The sequence below is a fragment of the Miscanthus floridulus genome, chromosome 6 (assembly GCF_019320115.1).
Source record: "Miscanthus floridulus cultivar M001 chromosome 6, ASM1932011v1, whole genome shotgun sequence".
Lineage (NCBI taxonomy): Eukaryota > Viridiplantae > Streptophyta > Magnoliopsida > Poales > Poaceae > Miscanthus > Miscanthus floridulus.
This window is the reverse complement of record NC_089585.1, coordinates 140015740-140030322: the sequence shown is the minus strand read 5'-3', so window position 1 is coordinate 140030322 and position 14583 is coordinate 140015740. Positions and strand designations below refer to the sequence as shown.

Sequence of the window (14583 nt, the reverse complement as noted above, 5' to 3'; positions counted from 1 at the left end):
CAAACACTGACTAATTATGCTCAAAAGATTCGTCTCGCAAAGTTAAAGCAAACTGTGCAATTAGTTTTTGATTTCGTCTACATTTAGTACTCCATGCATGTACCGCAAATTTGATGTGACGGGAAATCTTCTTTTTGCATAGTGCCAAAGTTGAGAGTTTTGGTGAACTAAACAATGACCTACTCTTAGCCCATTTCCAAGCTACAGTCTACTGCTGTACCAAACTACTCCCTCTAGGCCTCTACTTCACAAATACGGTTGTTCTAGTTTTGTCCAAAGTCAAATATTTTCGTACGTGACAATCAATTTCTTGAAATTAGTACAGTTTAATATCATACTCTGTATATTTTTTTTTGGTACATAATTCACATGTTGTTAAACTAATAAACTATATGGTTTAGGTGAGCGCGCTAAACGAATCAGTCAAACTGACGAACGACGCAGTCGAGAAGCTTCGTGCACATAAACATATATGCGTCGTTTGACAAACCCTTCAGTTCTTCCTGGAGAAGATTCAGCAAAAAAATCAAGTCAACTAGGTGGTGTACACCAAGTCCATCAGTACTCAATTCAGTAATCAGGGCCATCAGCATCAGGCGCTACAAACACCAGCAAATAAAGCCCACCCAGGACCAGGAGCCAGTACCATCAACCAAACAAGATCACGACGGTGACTACGGCCGGCGAGGGCAAGCAAGCAAAAATGAGCGGCAGCGCGGTGAAGGTGATCGGCTTCTTCGACAGCCCGTTCAGCCACCGCGCGGAGGCGGCCTTGTGCCTCAAGGGAGTTCCCTACGAGCTCATCCAGGAGGACCTGCGCAACAAGAGCGAGCTGCTGCTGCAGCACAACCCCGTGCACAAGAAGGTGCCCGTGCTCCTCCACGGCGACCGCCGCGCCGTCTGCGAGTCGCTCGTCATCGTCGAGTACGTCGACGAGGCGTTCCAGGGTCCGCCACTCCTCCCCGCCGACCCCGCCGACCGCGCCGCCGCCCGCTTCTGGGCCCGCTTCATCGACGACAAGGTAACAGTTAACCCCGTCCGGTTGACATCGCAGGTTTCTTCAGGTTCGTTCGAAGTCGTGAATCGTGATCGATCGAATGGTGTGCATGTTCCTGGACGTCGGCAGTGCTCGAAGGCGTTCTGGCTGGCGATGTGGACGGAGGGCGAGGTGCAGAGGGGGTTCGTGAAGGAGATAAAGGAGAACCTGAAGCTCCTGGAGGGGCAGGTCAAGGGGAAGCGGTTCTTCGGCGGCGACGCCGTGGGCTACCTCGACGTCGCCGCCAGCGCGTTCGCACACTGGCTCCCGGTCTGCGAGGAGGTCGCCGGCGTCAGCCTGGTCACCGCCGAGGAGTACCCGGACCTGTGCCGGTGGGCGAAGGAGTACACCTCCCACGACGCCGTGAAGCGGTGCCTGCCCGACAGGGAGGAGCTCCTCGCCCGTTTCAGCGCCAGGAAGGACTCGTTTGTGGCCACGGCCAGGTCAATGGCGCCGGCGCCGGAGAAGTAGTCCTGCGTGCATGCCACAGTACGAATTGTTTGTGTCGAGAGGGGGTTGTTGACTTGGGTGCATGGATAACATAAAAGTATTGTAACAAGTGGACAGGACTGCTGTCACGTATGATGGCTCTGTCAAAGCCCGGGATATGCTCTCAGGCAAATGCCATCTGTCCAGATGCATGTGTTTGGTTCCAACTTTGTTTGACTGCTTTAATAAAAAAAGGGTACGCGGCTGTGTTCCTTAACTAAATCTTAAATGTGTTTTCCGATAACTTTTTGTTTTTTTGAATTAAGGAATATAAATTTCGGTCTCCAAACATTCACGAATGAATGAGTGTAGCCGTTTAGTACAAATTCATGGCACTGACATCATGCTCCACCACACGGTAATACGAATCGTTAAGACTCCATATACAAAGCAAAGACATAAAAATTAGGACTCAATCCGATTTTTAAAACACCACCCAAACTTGTTGAAGATCTCGCTCACCGATATAACCTTTAAAACTAACTTTTGTTTATAATATAATTATCCATGGATAAATATGTCATAACAATTTCTTCACATAATGTTTCTAACGCAATTTTTATATAATAAATTTACTAATAACATAACTTGTACACGTAAGTTTTCATTGTTCCATGTTTAAAAAAAAATATAAGCAACTTATCCTGTGCAATATATAATTTGTTTTGAAAAAAAATTATCAACTTAATTTGTTTTGTAGTATATACAAGAAAAATGGTTTTGGTTAATATGAAAAAATAAAAAAGGAAAGGAAGAAAGAAAGGAGGAAAAAAACTACATGAACGCTGAGGCTCGGGGATCACTACCATGGAATCGTTTGCTACGAGCGAACGTCCGCTAGTTAAATTTGTTCTATGTGTTCTTTTTTAGAGCGTGCGGCCGCTTCTGAGTCGTGGCGCTTGGCTTCCGGCCCTGCTAGGCGCGGCGCCCTGCTGCCCTCCCCAAGTCGTGCGGCCGCAGCCTCCCCGCCGCTTGTGTGGCCGATGCCTCCCTTCCGCGACATGCAACCACTACCGCCGGCCCGCCGCCTACAAGCACCGCCGGGCCACTGCCTACAAGCGCCGCCGGGCCGCTGCCTCCGGTGAACACCACACACTAATGAGCCTCCATTCTTCCGAGCAGCAAGGAGATGTTGCGTTGAAAGCGCATGTTGCAAGAGTACGTTTTAATTATTTCAGATGTTTCAGAGGTATGTCGCAAGTGTTTCATATGGATGTTGCAAAAATAGAGCATGATGTTCTACATGTTGCAATGGTTGTACACGTATGTTGCAAGCGTTCGTTCCAAGTTTTATATGTTTTTTCAGACGTATGTTGCAAGTGTGCTTATTTGGATGTTGCATATGTTTCACACATATGTTGCAAGAGTATTGTCGGGTTCATAAACCCGGGGTCCCTAATGGGCTCGCTTCCCAGCAAAAGCTTGGCCCAGCAGAGGGCATTACAAACGATGCGCAACTCCTAGGGCCGAGCCAGATACCTAACGACAGGCCGGAAGAGCGATCTAGTCTCCGACCGGAAGGCCTGGCTAAGGAGGGGACGACGCTCGCTTCTGACTTCGACCCGCTTCTCTGATCGGAAGGCCTGGCCAAGGCAGGGGACGACGCTCGCTTCCGACTCCGACCCGCTTCTCCGACCGGGTATATACACTGAACCTCTGCTTACGGCTCTTCTCCTGACCGACGCAGTCGGACTAGACTAGGGAATGACCGGTCGGGGATACCCGCTCGGTGAGGACCCAAGAAATCAAGCGGAGCAAATAAGGTAAGGCGCTCAAGTCAACCACAAATACCGAGGACCGTACCCTGCACACCTGCAGGACAGTACTGTCAGGAACTGTCAGAAGGGTACTTTGCAGCCTTCCAGACATGTCAGAACACAAACAGTGTTGTAGGCGCCAATATTTGCCCTACAGTATGGTAGGCGCCGACATTTACCATACCAGAAGAACACGATGGAGGCTGCCAAATGCATGTGGGCGTCAACAGTATTGTGGGCGCCGACAAACTGTCTTGTACCCGACGGCGTGGGCAACAAGACTAGGGCTCTCTCTCTCTCTCTCTTGAACTTGTAAGGCTGTCTCCTTCATCCATAAAAGGGGATGCGCTCTCTCCCAACAAAGGACGATCAATTCCGACTCTCTCTCTCTGCTAGCTTTAGGCATTCTGAGCACTAGAACAGTTCACTGCTCTAGAACTCTAAAGCTACACAGAGCGTACGTTCCAATACTTAGCGCACGTAGGAGCTCCCGTCACTCTCGGCCCTTCAGTCCAGAGTCCGACCGGACCTCTAACACCCCCATCTTATTTCCATTCGTTTGTAACCCCACAGCAAACTTCGAGCACCTGGGCTCAGGAATAAAGTCACCGACTGACTCAAACTGGACATAGGGCACGTTGCCTGAACCAGTATAAACCCTGTGTCATTGAGTGCTAGGCCACATCCGATCACAACGTACGACAAAACTACAAATATTTACGTGTTGGTTACTTTTCGCACCGACAAGTATGCTCAGAATGCTTCAACGGTTTCAGTCTTATGTTGCAATAAGTATTTTTATGTTGCAAGTTGCAAGTGTTTTATCTGGATGTTGTTTTTGTTTCACACACATGTTGCAATTGTATGTTCCAAATGTATCATCTGTTTCAGACATATGTTGCATTCAAGTGTTTCATGTTGCCAGTGTTTCGTGTTTCAGAGGTGTATGTTCAGAGAGTCATGGGGGCACGGCCCGGGCGTAGGGGAAGGGGCACGAGCTGGTGGATGGGGCGTGCGGTGCGCCTTGGGTCCTGCGGACGGGGAGTGCTCATCCTCATCCGACTCCCGAGTTCCGCATCCGCCCGCGTGGAGAGAGAGAGAGGCGGTCAGGGGAAGGAGCGGCGCGCACGGGGCAGGGCGAGACGGAGGGGGCGGGGTATGCGTGTGTGGCGGGACAAGGCAGACGGTGAAGGACTGTACTGGGAGTGCGGCGCGTTTTTGCTGGGCCGTTTGGTATCCCATCGAACGTCCGGGGGCCAGCAATTCCCTACTTTTCTGGGTGGGGACTGACATATTCAATATTTATCTTTTTTTTACATAATGGTAAAAAAGGTCTAGTACATATATTTCTTTTTTTTTTTGGTTCATTGGTGAAACAAGAACTCTGCATACAATTTCACTAGTACTCCGGTACAAAATCAAAAAAGTAATAACTTGTTGGTTTGTTTCGTTCAAAAAAAAACTTGTTGGTTTTCAGAATTAAAAACTCGAAACTACAGTACATCAGTACTACTACTACGTATTTCACTGGGCCATGCGTGTCCCACGTAGACGCGCAGACACGACGTGTGGTAATGCATACTGCTGGCTGATAAGCGCACTGAAAGTACGGTTCTCTGATTTATCGTGAGAAAGAAATACCAGCGGCGGTACCCAGTTACTGACTTTTCACTGCTGCGACTGCGATAACGTCGCATTGACGGCCGCCTTGTACCTGTCGAAGTTCTTGGTGAAGTAGGCGAGCAGCTTCTCCCGATCCGGCATGCACGGCTTGAGAGCCTCGCAGGCGCAGTAGTCCCTGCTCCACCGGCACAGGTTGGGGTGCTCGTCCTCCCTCAGCAGGGTCACTCCATTGAGCTGCTCGATCACGCTGCGCCAGGTTCCGAGCGCGGAGGCGGCGACGTCGAGGTAACCCGGTCTGTCACCGCCGAAGAACTTCTTGCCCTCGAGCTGCGCCTCCAGCAGCGCCACGAGCTCCTTGGCCTCCTTCTCGAACTGCAGCCGCGCGTCGCCCTCCTCCACCCAGATCGCCATGAAGAAGGGCTTGGTGAGCTTGTTCTCGATGAAGTCGGCCCAGAAGCGGGCGGTGGCGCGGTCGTAGGGGTCGGCGGGGAGGAGCGGCGGCCCGTCGAAGGCCTCGTCGACGTACTCGGCGATGACGAGGGATTCGGAGATGGCCCTGTCGTCGCCGTGGAGGAGCACGGGCACCTTCTTGTGGACGGGGTTGTGGTGGAGCAGCAGGTCGCTCTTGGTGCCGAAGAGGTCCTCCAGGATGAGCTCGTAGGCCACGCCCTTGAGGCACAGCGCCGCCTCCGCGCGGAACGCGTACGAGCTGCCGACGAAGCCGATCAGCTTCACCGGCGGCGGCGGAGACATGTCACATGTTGCATAAGTTATAAGCTATGAGATAATCAACTGGTTGTTTCAGCTAGTGAACAGTGTTTTTCTCTCGTAACAAATTAATAATAACTGAACTTATCAGTCCAGAAATCAACTAGTGAACAGGCCGATACATAAATTAGTGCTAAAAAAAAATTCTTCGAAACATATATAAGTGAGATCTAGTTTTGTTCGTCTCGTAAGACATTGGTGGAAACAAAATTAAAAATAGATATAGCAATTTGAAATAAATATTATTTTTTTACGTCACACGTCAACAACAGGGAAAGTGAGCGGGAAAAGAGGGTGGGCGGCCGGCATGCATCCGGGATCGTGCGGAGAAGGACGGTGAGCCAGCATGCATGCGGGATCATTGTTAGCAGTGTAGTAGGCGAGAAGCTGGTCCCTGTCCGGCCCCACGGTCTCGTCGGCGGCGTACTCCTCGGCCCACCGGCGAAGAGCCGGGAACTCGTCGTCGCTCACCAGGCCTACTCCGGTGGACTCCTCGATGACGCCGAGCCAGTGCCCCAGCCCGCACGCCGCGAGGTCCAGGTAGCCGATGGAGTCGCCTGCCGAAGAACCTCTTCCCTGACCCCTGCAGCTGCGCCCAGAAACGAGCCGTGGCGCGGTCGTAGGGGTCCGCTGGCAGGAGGGCCGGCCCGTCGAAGGCCTCGTCGACGTACTCAACGATGACGAGGGACTCGAGGACGGCGCGGTCGCCGTGGAGGAGCACGGGGACCCTCTTGTGGATGGGGTTGTGCGTGAGCAGCAGCTCGCTCTTGTGCTCCAGGTCTTCCAGGAGGAGCTCGAAGGGAACTCCCTTGAGGCGCAGGGCCGCCTCCGCACGGTGCGCGAACGGGCTGCCGAAGGCGCTGATGAGCTGCACCGGCGGCGACATCTCTGACTCTTCTCGATATCTCTGTATGAGAACCCATTCGTTATTCGTATTTACTCCAAACAGAGTCACAGAGACACTGGTGGCGGCGCCCATAGATACTGATCGATGAAGTAGCCATACCATAATCGATCACCATACATTCCAGAGCCTAAAAAAGGGGCATCTTTAACGTTTAATCTGGACGACACTGCCGTTCCCACGGCCGTTCTGGATGTCGTTGCTGTTGCCCCACGCCGACGGCGAGTCGTCGTCCCAGGCACGGCGGCGCTTCCTGGCGGACGCGAAGCGGAGCCTGTCGCTTCTGGAAGCGCAGCTCAGGGACAAGGGCACGCGCTTCTTCGGCGGCGACTCCGTCGGCCTCGTCGACATGGCCGCCAGCCCGCTGGCTCACTGGCTTGGCGTCTTCGAGGAGGTCGGCGGGCGGCCTTGCTCAGCGACGAGGAGTGCCCCGCGCTGTGCCGGTGGGCGGAGCGCTACGTCGGCCACGAGACGCCCAAGCACAAGCAGTGCCTGCCCAGGAGGGACGAGCTCGTCGCCATGTCCTCCGCGGCGTGCAAGGACATGTTTCGGGACATGCCGCCGGCTTCGCAAAAGTGAGATGTTCGGCCGGCGAGGCGATGCCAAAAAGGAACAAATGTTAACGTGTGGCCACACTCTGAAATCAGTATGGTAGAAGACTGTTACTAGTAAGGTGTAAGGATAATGATGTTCTTGGATTGGAATAATCTTTTGACCCTAGTCAACCAAAGTCCGTTGGAGCGTTCTTCTTCCCTGTTCGGCGCGCAGTCGCCGCTCTCGCCTCACGGCTGACGCCCTCATCTCGTCATGCGAATCAGACGCCGCCGCCACCGCTGATCTGACGGATCATACTCTCCCATCCCTCTCTGCTTCATTCCTCCACCTCTCTGCTTGTAAAAACAGATGATTTTTTTTAGAAGTTTAAGGCTCAGAATCCTTTCCCCTGTTTTTTTCAGTTGGAAGCTTAACCTTCAAAGTTGAAACGAGTTCTTCATATTCACTGTTGTCATCAGATATCTTTATACTTTGGACCGGAAGTTCAAAGCCCACACAAGTACTGTGTAGTGAATTCTGAAAATCTCAACTGAACGTTTTCCTAACCCAAATTGAAAAGGTCAGAACCTGAAATTTCTTGCTGGAATGATGTTGGCCCTTACGGCGCTGCAGACTGAAACTTGTTCAGCTATGTACCGAAGAAAAATGCCAGCGTATATGACCTATGGATACGCTGAGGTCACTGCTTATGCCAGGCACATGGCTCATTACAGCTCCAGATCTTACGCAACTAAGATCTCTCTGACTCATTCACTCGAGCTGCGTTAATCCTAGTGATCATGGACTAACGCTTCCACAGTTCCACCTCAAGGCTTAATCGCATTCGGCGATGTTTATGGGGCCAAGGAACAGAAGCAAATTTTTATGTTACTGTGTGGACTGAAGGAACCTAACCAAGCAACTTCTTTCAGGATCAGATATTCAGATGGTTGTGTAAAGTGCTCCAACTTCTTGCAGAAGAAGCCAAGCAAATCTTTGTTATCTCCTATAAATAGGAATGGTTCAGCAAGTTTCTCCAAGCAGATAGATACCAGCAAGCTAAGCAAGAAACAGCCAACTAGTAGCAGAAAACATGTCCCCACCTGTTAAGATAATCGGCCATTACGCGAGCCCATACTCGCACCGCGTCGAGATGGCTCTGCAGCTCAAGGGCGTGCCTTACGAGCTGATCCAAGAAGACCTGAGCAACAAGAGCGAGCTGCTGCTCGCCAAGAACCCTGTCCACAAGAAGGTGCCCGTGCTCCTCCATGGCGACCTGGCCATCTGCGAGTCCCTAGTCATCGTCGAGTACATCGACGAGGCCTTCGACGGGCCGTCTATCCTGCCGGCCGACCCCTATGACCGTGCCATGGCCCGTTTTTGGACCAACTTCATGGACACCAAGGTATGCTGCTGCATTTGTTTGTTACTTTAGAGAACCTGCTGGCCTCACCTGTTCTGTTCTTATGGAATCTGAACATTTGCTGGTTTTACTGAACACAGTTCTTCCAGCCGTTCTGGCTGGCATACTGGTCGGAGGGCGAGGCGCAGAAGGCTGTGGTGAAGGAGACCAAGGAGAACCTGGCGCTCCTGGAAGCGCAGCTCAACGGGAAGAAGTTCTTTGGTGGCGACACACCGGGCTACCTCGACATTGCTGCGTGTGTGTTAGGTCCTTGGATCGGCGTGCTTGAGGAGGTGACTGGAGTGACCTTGGTGAACGGCAACGAGTTCCCCGCTCTATGCCAGTGGGCCAAGGAGTACAGTTCCAGTGAAGCTCTCGAGCCTTGCCACCCGGACAGGGACCGACTCGTCGCCTACTTCACTGAGAACAAGGAGAAGTACAAAATGATGGCCAAGACAATGTTGCAGCAGTAGTTGGGTGCAATACAAGGGCATGCATGGCTTTATGTGAGGAATAATGTATGGATCGGATCACAAACGGTGTGTGCACTGTGCAGAACAAAATTAAATGTGATCCTTTGAAGTTATCTGAAGTCAACATTTCAAGGATGTTTTTTAGTATTCATTTTAAATGTTTGGTGTGATATAAGTAGCTAGGTTTGTCTTGAAATTTTGTTTTATATAAAAATATGAAAAATATATACCTTCCTTATATTTTATGGATATTTACTTTTGTTTTCAGAAATATACACCTTTGTATATGGGTACCAAACCACATAGAACTTGTCAATTATAAACTGAAAGTTTTCCCAACCCAGATTGGATAGCCAGGGACCTGAAATTTCTTACTCAAATGACGTTTGCCTTTAAAACTGTACAAACTAGAAGCTGTAAATAAGAAATTCCCCGGTCCAAACTGAAGCTTGCTGAGCTACGTACGGAAGAAAAAAACGCCCACACACTGCATACTGATGTCACTGCTTATGGCAGATATATGGTTCATTCTAGCTCCCGGCCCGACCAGCTTGCGCTGTGACTGTGTGGTGATTTACTCTAGCTTATAGGTAAACCAAACCTCTCTGACTAACACGGCTCCACCTGTAGGTTTGCATTCAACGATGTTTAGTGAGTTTGACACGCCAGGGGACAGGGGGGAATTTCTCAAGTTAGTCAGTGGAGTGAAGCAGCCAAAGCGACTTCTTCAGTACCAGAAACGAGAAGTCGAGAACAGCTTTGATGTTCTTGCAGTTGCAGAAGCAGCAGCCCACCAACCTTTGACTAATATATCGATGTGACCCAGGCATTTGCATTTCTCCTATAAATATAGGAATGGCTTACATGTTTAGTAAGTTTCTCCAAGAAGCAAGCAAGGAATAACTAGCTGAGATATGTGTCCACCTGTTAAGATCATCGGCCATTTCGCCAGCCCGTTCTCGCACCGCGTCGAGGTTGCTCTGCAGCTCAAGGGCGTGCGCTATGAGCTGATCCAAGAAGACCTGAGCAACAAGAGTGAGCTGCTCCTCGCCAACAACCCTGTCCACAAGAAGGTGCCCGTGCTCCTCCATGGCGACCGGGCGATCTGTGAGTCCATCGTCATCGTTGAGTACGTGGACGAAGCCTTCCACGGGCCGCCCTCTCTTGCCGACCGACCCCTACGACCGTGCCATGGCCCGTTTTTGGGCACACTTCGTGGACAATAAGGTAAACATCTGATCCAAGAAGACGGTTCTCGTGACATCTCAAACATCTGCTAGTTTTAATTACTGAACCTGCTGCTGAACAGCTTCTCAAGCCGTTCTGGCTGGCACACTGGACAGAGGGCGAGGCGCAGAAGGCTCTAGTGGAAGAGGCCAAGCAGAGCCTGGCGCTTCTGGAGGCGCAGCTCGACGGGAAGAGGTTCTTTGGGGGCAACACCGTCGGGTACTTGGACGTAGCCGCCTGTGAGTTGGGTCCTTGGCTCAGCGTGCTGGAGGAGGTGAATGGAGTGACGGTGGTTGACGAAGATGAGTACCCTGCTCTACGCCGGTGGTCCAAGGAGTACAATTCCTGCGAAGCTCTGAAGCAGTGCGTCCCGGACAGAGACCGACTAGTCGCCTACTTCACTGAAAACAAGGAGAAGTACAAAACGCTGTCCAATGCAGAGTTGCAGCAGTAAGCCAGGAACTAATTGGGTGCAAGAATCACACGTGGCATGCGCTGAAATAACATAAGTGGTGTGCCTAGATAAACGTGTGCTTTTTATCTCGGCAGAACCGTTTTTCTGCAGTGTATGTAGTTGTTACTTCTCTCTGTATAAGAGTTGGACGTCTGTGTAATTCTCAACAACAACAACAAAAAAAACTAATGAAGCAAAATTTTTGTAAATAATAATTATTCATCCAACTTAATACTAATCCGAGTAGCCTTTCACCGAACGCCCTGCCCTGCTCTCACCTCGTGCTTAAAGAGGCAAAATTTCTACCACTAATATTTTTTCGTCCAACTTAATACTAATCCGAGTAGTCTTTCACCAAACGCCCTGCCCTGCTCTCGCCTCGTACCGCGTCCGTGTGCCGTGCGTATAGTTTTTTTTTTTCCTTCCCCGTTCGCTGGTTTGAAACTTGACTGAAAAACACTGTTTTGGCTGATTTGTTGTGAGAGAAAAGCACCGTTTGACTGGTTTGGTGAAAGTGTATTGAGAGGAGGATCAACCGGCTGGCTGGTCTGATAAGACCAGTGAACGGCCCCTGGTTTGCATTCAAACCTCTCTGACTAACACGGCTCCACCTGTAGGTTTGCATTGAACGATGTTTAGTGAGTTTGACACGCCAAGTGACAGGGGGGAATTTCTCAAGTTAGTCAGTGGAGTGAAGCAGCCAAAGCGACTTGCCTGATCGTTTGGCTGATAAGTCATGGCTGAAAGTATTGTTGACTGATTTGTTGCAAGAGAAGAATACTGTTCGTTGACTGAAAAAGTACGGCTTATAAATCAAGCGAACAGGGCATAGTTGCTGCTTCCTACTGGCTACTATTCTTGCTCACTTGCTGCTATCCTGGCCAAACAATCCTAGATTTATGGCCACATGAGCAGATCAGGAACCATCGAGTGCCATAACTGATTGCCTGGCGTAAGCAATGACCTCAGCATCGATATGAGGGGTTTTTTAATTCCTTCCATTTTGTTGGCCATTTGAATAAGATCTTCAAACTTGTTGCGTGAATCTGAAATCTTTTTCCGCAAGGCCACCTCCATAGGATCTTTAGGCTTTTCATCTAGTAGGTTACCTTCCTCATCAAAGAATAGTTCCCTGTAAAATTAAATATCTGATCAAGACTATTGTACAAAATAGAAAATATAGGTAAACAGAGAAGGAGAAAAAATAAAGTACACACCTTTTATATCTTTTCTCCCATTGCGTCATAATATATAACGATGGTATCTCACTTTGCTTCTCAGCTCTAAGCACTTGTATGATATGACGACATGGGATGCCATAAGACTCATATAATTTACAGGAACACCTACCAAACATGTTTGACTTGTTCATTTGAACAACTCGGTCTTTTCCAGTTTAGCTGTTGAGGGTGAAACATTTTAGATCTTCACTCTCTGAAATACCTTGAATAATGCAATGGTCTCTTGCAGCTAAGATTTGTTCATGAAATTTAGTGAAAACTTCATGTGTATATATCACACTACATTGCTTCTCTATGGCCCATGGTGTCATCAATTTAGGAGTGGTGTGTAGACTTGCATTGTCGGCTTTCAACTCCTCTTGGCGCTGGCACTCCAAAGCTGTGTCAAACCTTAGCCAGAACTCAACAAAGGTCAACTTCCTACGAATGAAACGGTTGAAAAAAGAATTTGCACTCTCCGATCGTGATGTAGTCCTAAGCATTCCTGCTAGAGGTATGTCCAAAAAATATACCGGAATCCATGACTCGCGAATGGCAAACCTAGTGGAAAACCAATCATTTCCCATGAGTTCATAATCTGTTATGATAGAATTCCATTGTGACACAAAATCATCTGAATTCTCGGTCCCCCAAACACACTTGTTTAGTCTTTCCTAAAACTTTTCATCTTTTCTTATAGAGGGCCCGACCTTCTCAGGCACCTTATCCATGATATGCCACATGCAAAATCTATGAGTTGTATCCGGTAGAATTTGAGCAATAGCAGCCTTCATGCTCGCATCTTCATCAGTTGTGATTAGATGAGGTGCTACTCCACCCATAGCCTTAAGAAAGGTGTTAAACAACCATACATATGACTCGATCTTTTCATCTGCTAAGAATGCTGCCCCAAGGAAAACACTTTGCAAGTGATGATTGACACCAGTGAATGGCACAAATTTCATGTTATACTGGTTGGTGGTATATGTTGCATCTACCGAAACCACATCACCGAAAACACTATAGTTTTTCCTGCATAAAGCATCCGCCCAAAATACACGAACAAGTTGTCCTTGTTCATCCACCATAAACTCGTAAAAGAAGGCTGGATTTACCTCCTTCTTTCGCTCAAGTTGTGCCACAAACATTTGTGCATCTGCATCCTTAATTTTGGTTCTGAGATCACGGTAATAGTTTTTCAAATCCATCAGTGTGCACCCAACATTCTGAAACCCACCCTCACTGACATGGAGAAGTCGATATGCCTGTGAGGTGCCAATGCTAGCCTTATGACAATTGAACAAAGCACTCTTTGCCCTCTCACTGATATTACGGTTGGATCTTAGCAAATGCCTCTTATCTGGCGACACAAAACCATGACTGTGTTTCTCAACCATTGAAGCTATTCGATACTTCTTGTCGCTGCCAAGCTTCACGACAATATGTGCCTCACAACCACATCTGGTTTCCATGATATTATGTGACTTTCTTTTCTTCCCAGAATCATCACTAACATTTGTTACGTTCTCCTTTCTATACCCTTTCCTTGAACAACAATACCTCTTGAATAATATTTCGTCATTTTGCTTCTTGTGTTGACCAACACGAACAGAGAAACCAGCTTCATGTGCATATGACTTGTAGAAATCCTCCACATCTGTGAGTGTATCAAAGATCACTCCAATCCTTGGCTTCAAATTTTCTTTGGAACTTGACCGTGGTGTGCTAGGATGTTCCAGTTCATCTGCAGAAACGGGATCACTTGCTCCAACGGCATCAGCGACATGATCCATGGCGGCAGCCTCGATGGAGACGGGATCTTCGACGATGACAGCATCAACGGCGACGACAACATCAGCGGGAACGTCACGCGCGCCAGACTCCATGGCAGCGGCGGCGCAGACTCACGGCCTCTTGACGTGCCTTCGCCTACAGACTGATCTGTTACAAATTGGTTACAAGCATCTCACTATCGAAACAACCATGAACGAATCCATGGTACACTCACGTACCAACAGGAGGACCGGACTCATGTAGCAACGAACTCCACGGCGGACTCCAAATCGCAACCGTCTCGATCCACGCAGGGGTCAGCTTGTGGAGGCCGATCGCTTGCCGACGAGCGCGACGGCGTCCCCGGCGTGCCCGGCTCCCGGCGGCCAGACGGAAGAACCTCTTGCCGATCGCTTGCCGACGCAGGGGTCAGCTCGTCGAAGGACCTGGATGCGCCGGCGGCGGCCAGATGGAAGGACGCGCGATCCGCGGCTCTTGCGCGAATCGACGCGCTGCCAGCCGGAACGACGGACCAGGCTCCTGTTTGCGCTGGGGGGTTTTCGCAAAACAACGCAACTAGTGTGCTAATTGCGGGCGTTTAATTGCAAAACGCGCCCACCTCTATATGAAGCCATCGGATGCAGATCCAGCGGTCCAGATTGATAGTTTTCAAAGTTTGCACATAAGCTTGGTTTTCACCTTATCCGTTGAAAGAAAAAAGTTCCGGTTCAGCGGCTGACCCACCCGGTCGCTTTTGGTGGACTCTGGTGGCAGCTTCAGACAATTTTTTTTGGATAAGCTTCAGACGTTTCTTGTCACCCACGTTCGTTCCTTTGACGAGGACAGGACGACCGTCCACATCTCCTGCCTTCCTCATCTCCAACCGTACAACCTTCCTCTCTGTCACGAGAGAACCAGTGATG

At 49.7% G+C, this 14583-nt stretch overlaps 3 protein-coding genes and 3 pseudogenes across 3 annotated transcripts; 3 read left to right on the top strand and 3 right to left on the bottom strand.

Annotated features, from left to right (window-relative positions):
* The first annotated feature begins 586 nt into the window (after positions 1–586).
* LOC136459902 (glutathione transferase GST 23-like) lies at positions 587–1722 on the top strand. The gene is made up of 2 exons (XM_066459754.1): positions 587–1021; positions 1127–1722. The coding sequence occupies exons 1-2, from the start codon at positions 704–706 to the stop codon at positions 1505–1507; spliced, it is 699 nt and encodes a 232-aa protein (XP_066315851.1). The 5' UTR covers positions 587–703; the 3' UTR covers positions 1508–1722.
* Positions 1723–4937: 3215 nt separating this feature from the next.
* LOC136459901 (probable glutathione S-transferase) lies at positions 4938–5692 on the bottom strand. Its single transcript, XM_066459753.1, has one exon. It carries the CDS (start codon positions 5656–5658, stop codon positions 4951–4953), a length of 708 nt encoding a protein of 235 aa, XP_066315850.1. The 5' UTR covers positions 5659–5692; the 3' UTR covers positions 4938–4950.
* Positions 5693–5928: 236 nt separating this feature from the next.
* Positions 5929–6559, bottom strand: LOC136461366 (probable glutathione S-transferase; annotated as a pseudogene).
* A 1613-nt stretch (positions 6560–8172) lies between these two features.
* Positions 8173–9184, top strand: LOC136459900 (probable glutathione S-transferase). The gene is made up of 2 exons (XM_066459752.1): positions 8173–8516; positions 8615–9184. The coding sequence occupies exons 1-2, from the start codon at positions 8205–8207 to the stop codon at positions 8984–8986; spliced, it is 684 nt and encodes a 227-aa protein (XP_066315849.1). The 5' UTR covers positions 8173–8204; the 3' UTR covers positions 8987–9184.
* Positions 9185–9863: 679 nt separating this feature from the next.
* LOC136459899 (glutathione transferase GST 23-like) lies at positions 9864–10857 on the top strand (annotated as a pseudogene).
* Positions 10858–11564: 707 nt separating this feature from the next.
* Positions 11565–13773, bottom strand: LOC136461365 (protein FAR1-RELATED SEQUENCE 5-like; annotated as a pseudogene).
* Positions 13774–14583: the final 810 nt, after the last annotated feature.

Excerpts from the sequence above, each read along its gene's own strand:
- LOC136459902 (XM_066459754.1), top strand. The coding sequence starts at position 704 with ATGAGCGGCAGCGCGGTGAAGGTGATCGGCTTCTTCGACAGCCCGTTC. Across the intron at positions 1,022-1,126 it reads CCCGCTTCATCGACGACAAG|TGCTCGAAGGCGTTCTGGCT; the intron begins GTAACAGTTAAC and ends GGACGTCGGCAG.
- LOC136459901 (XM_066459753.1), bottom strand. The coding sequence starts at position 5,658 with ATGTCTCCGCCGCCGCCGGTGAAGCTGATCGGCTTCGTCGGCAGCTCG.
- LOC136459900 (XM_066459752.1), top strand. The coding sequence starts at position 8,205 with ATGTCCCCACCTGTTAAGATAATCGGCCATTACGCGAGCCCATACTCG. Across the intron at positions 8,517-8,614 it reads CCAACTTCATGGACACCAAG|TTCTTCCAGCCGTTCTGGCT; the intron begins GTATGCTGCTGC and ends TACTGAACACAG.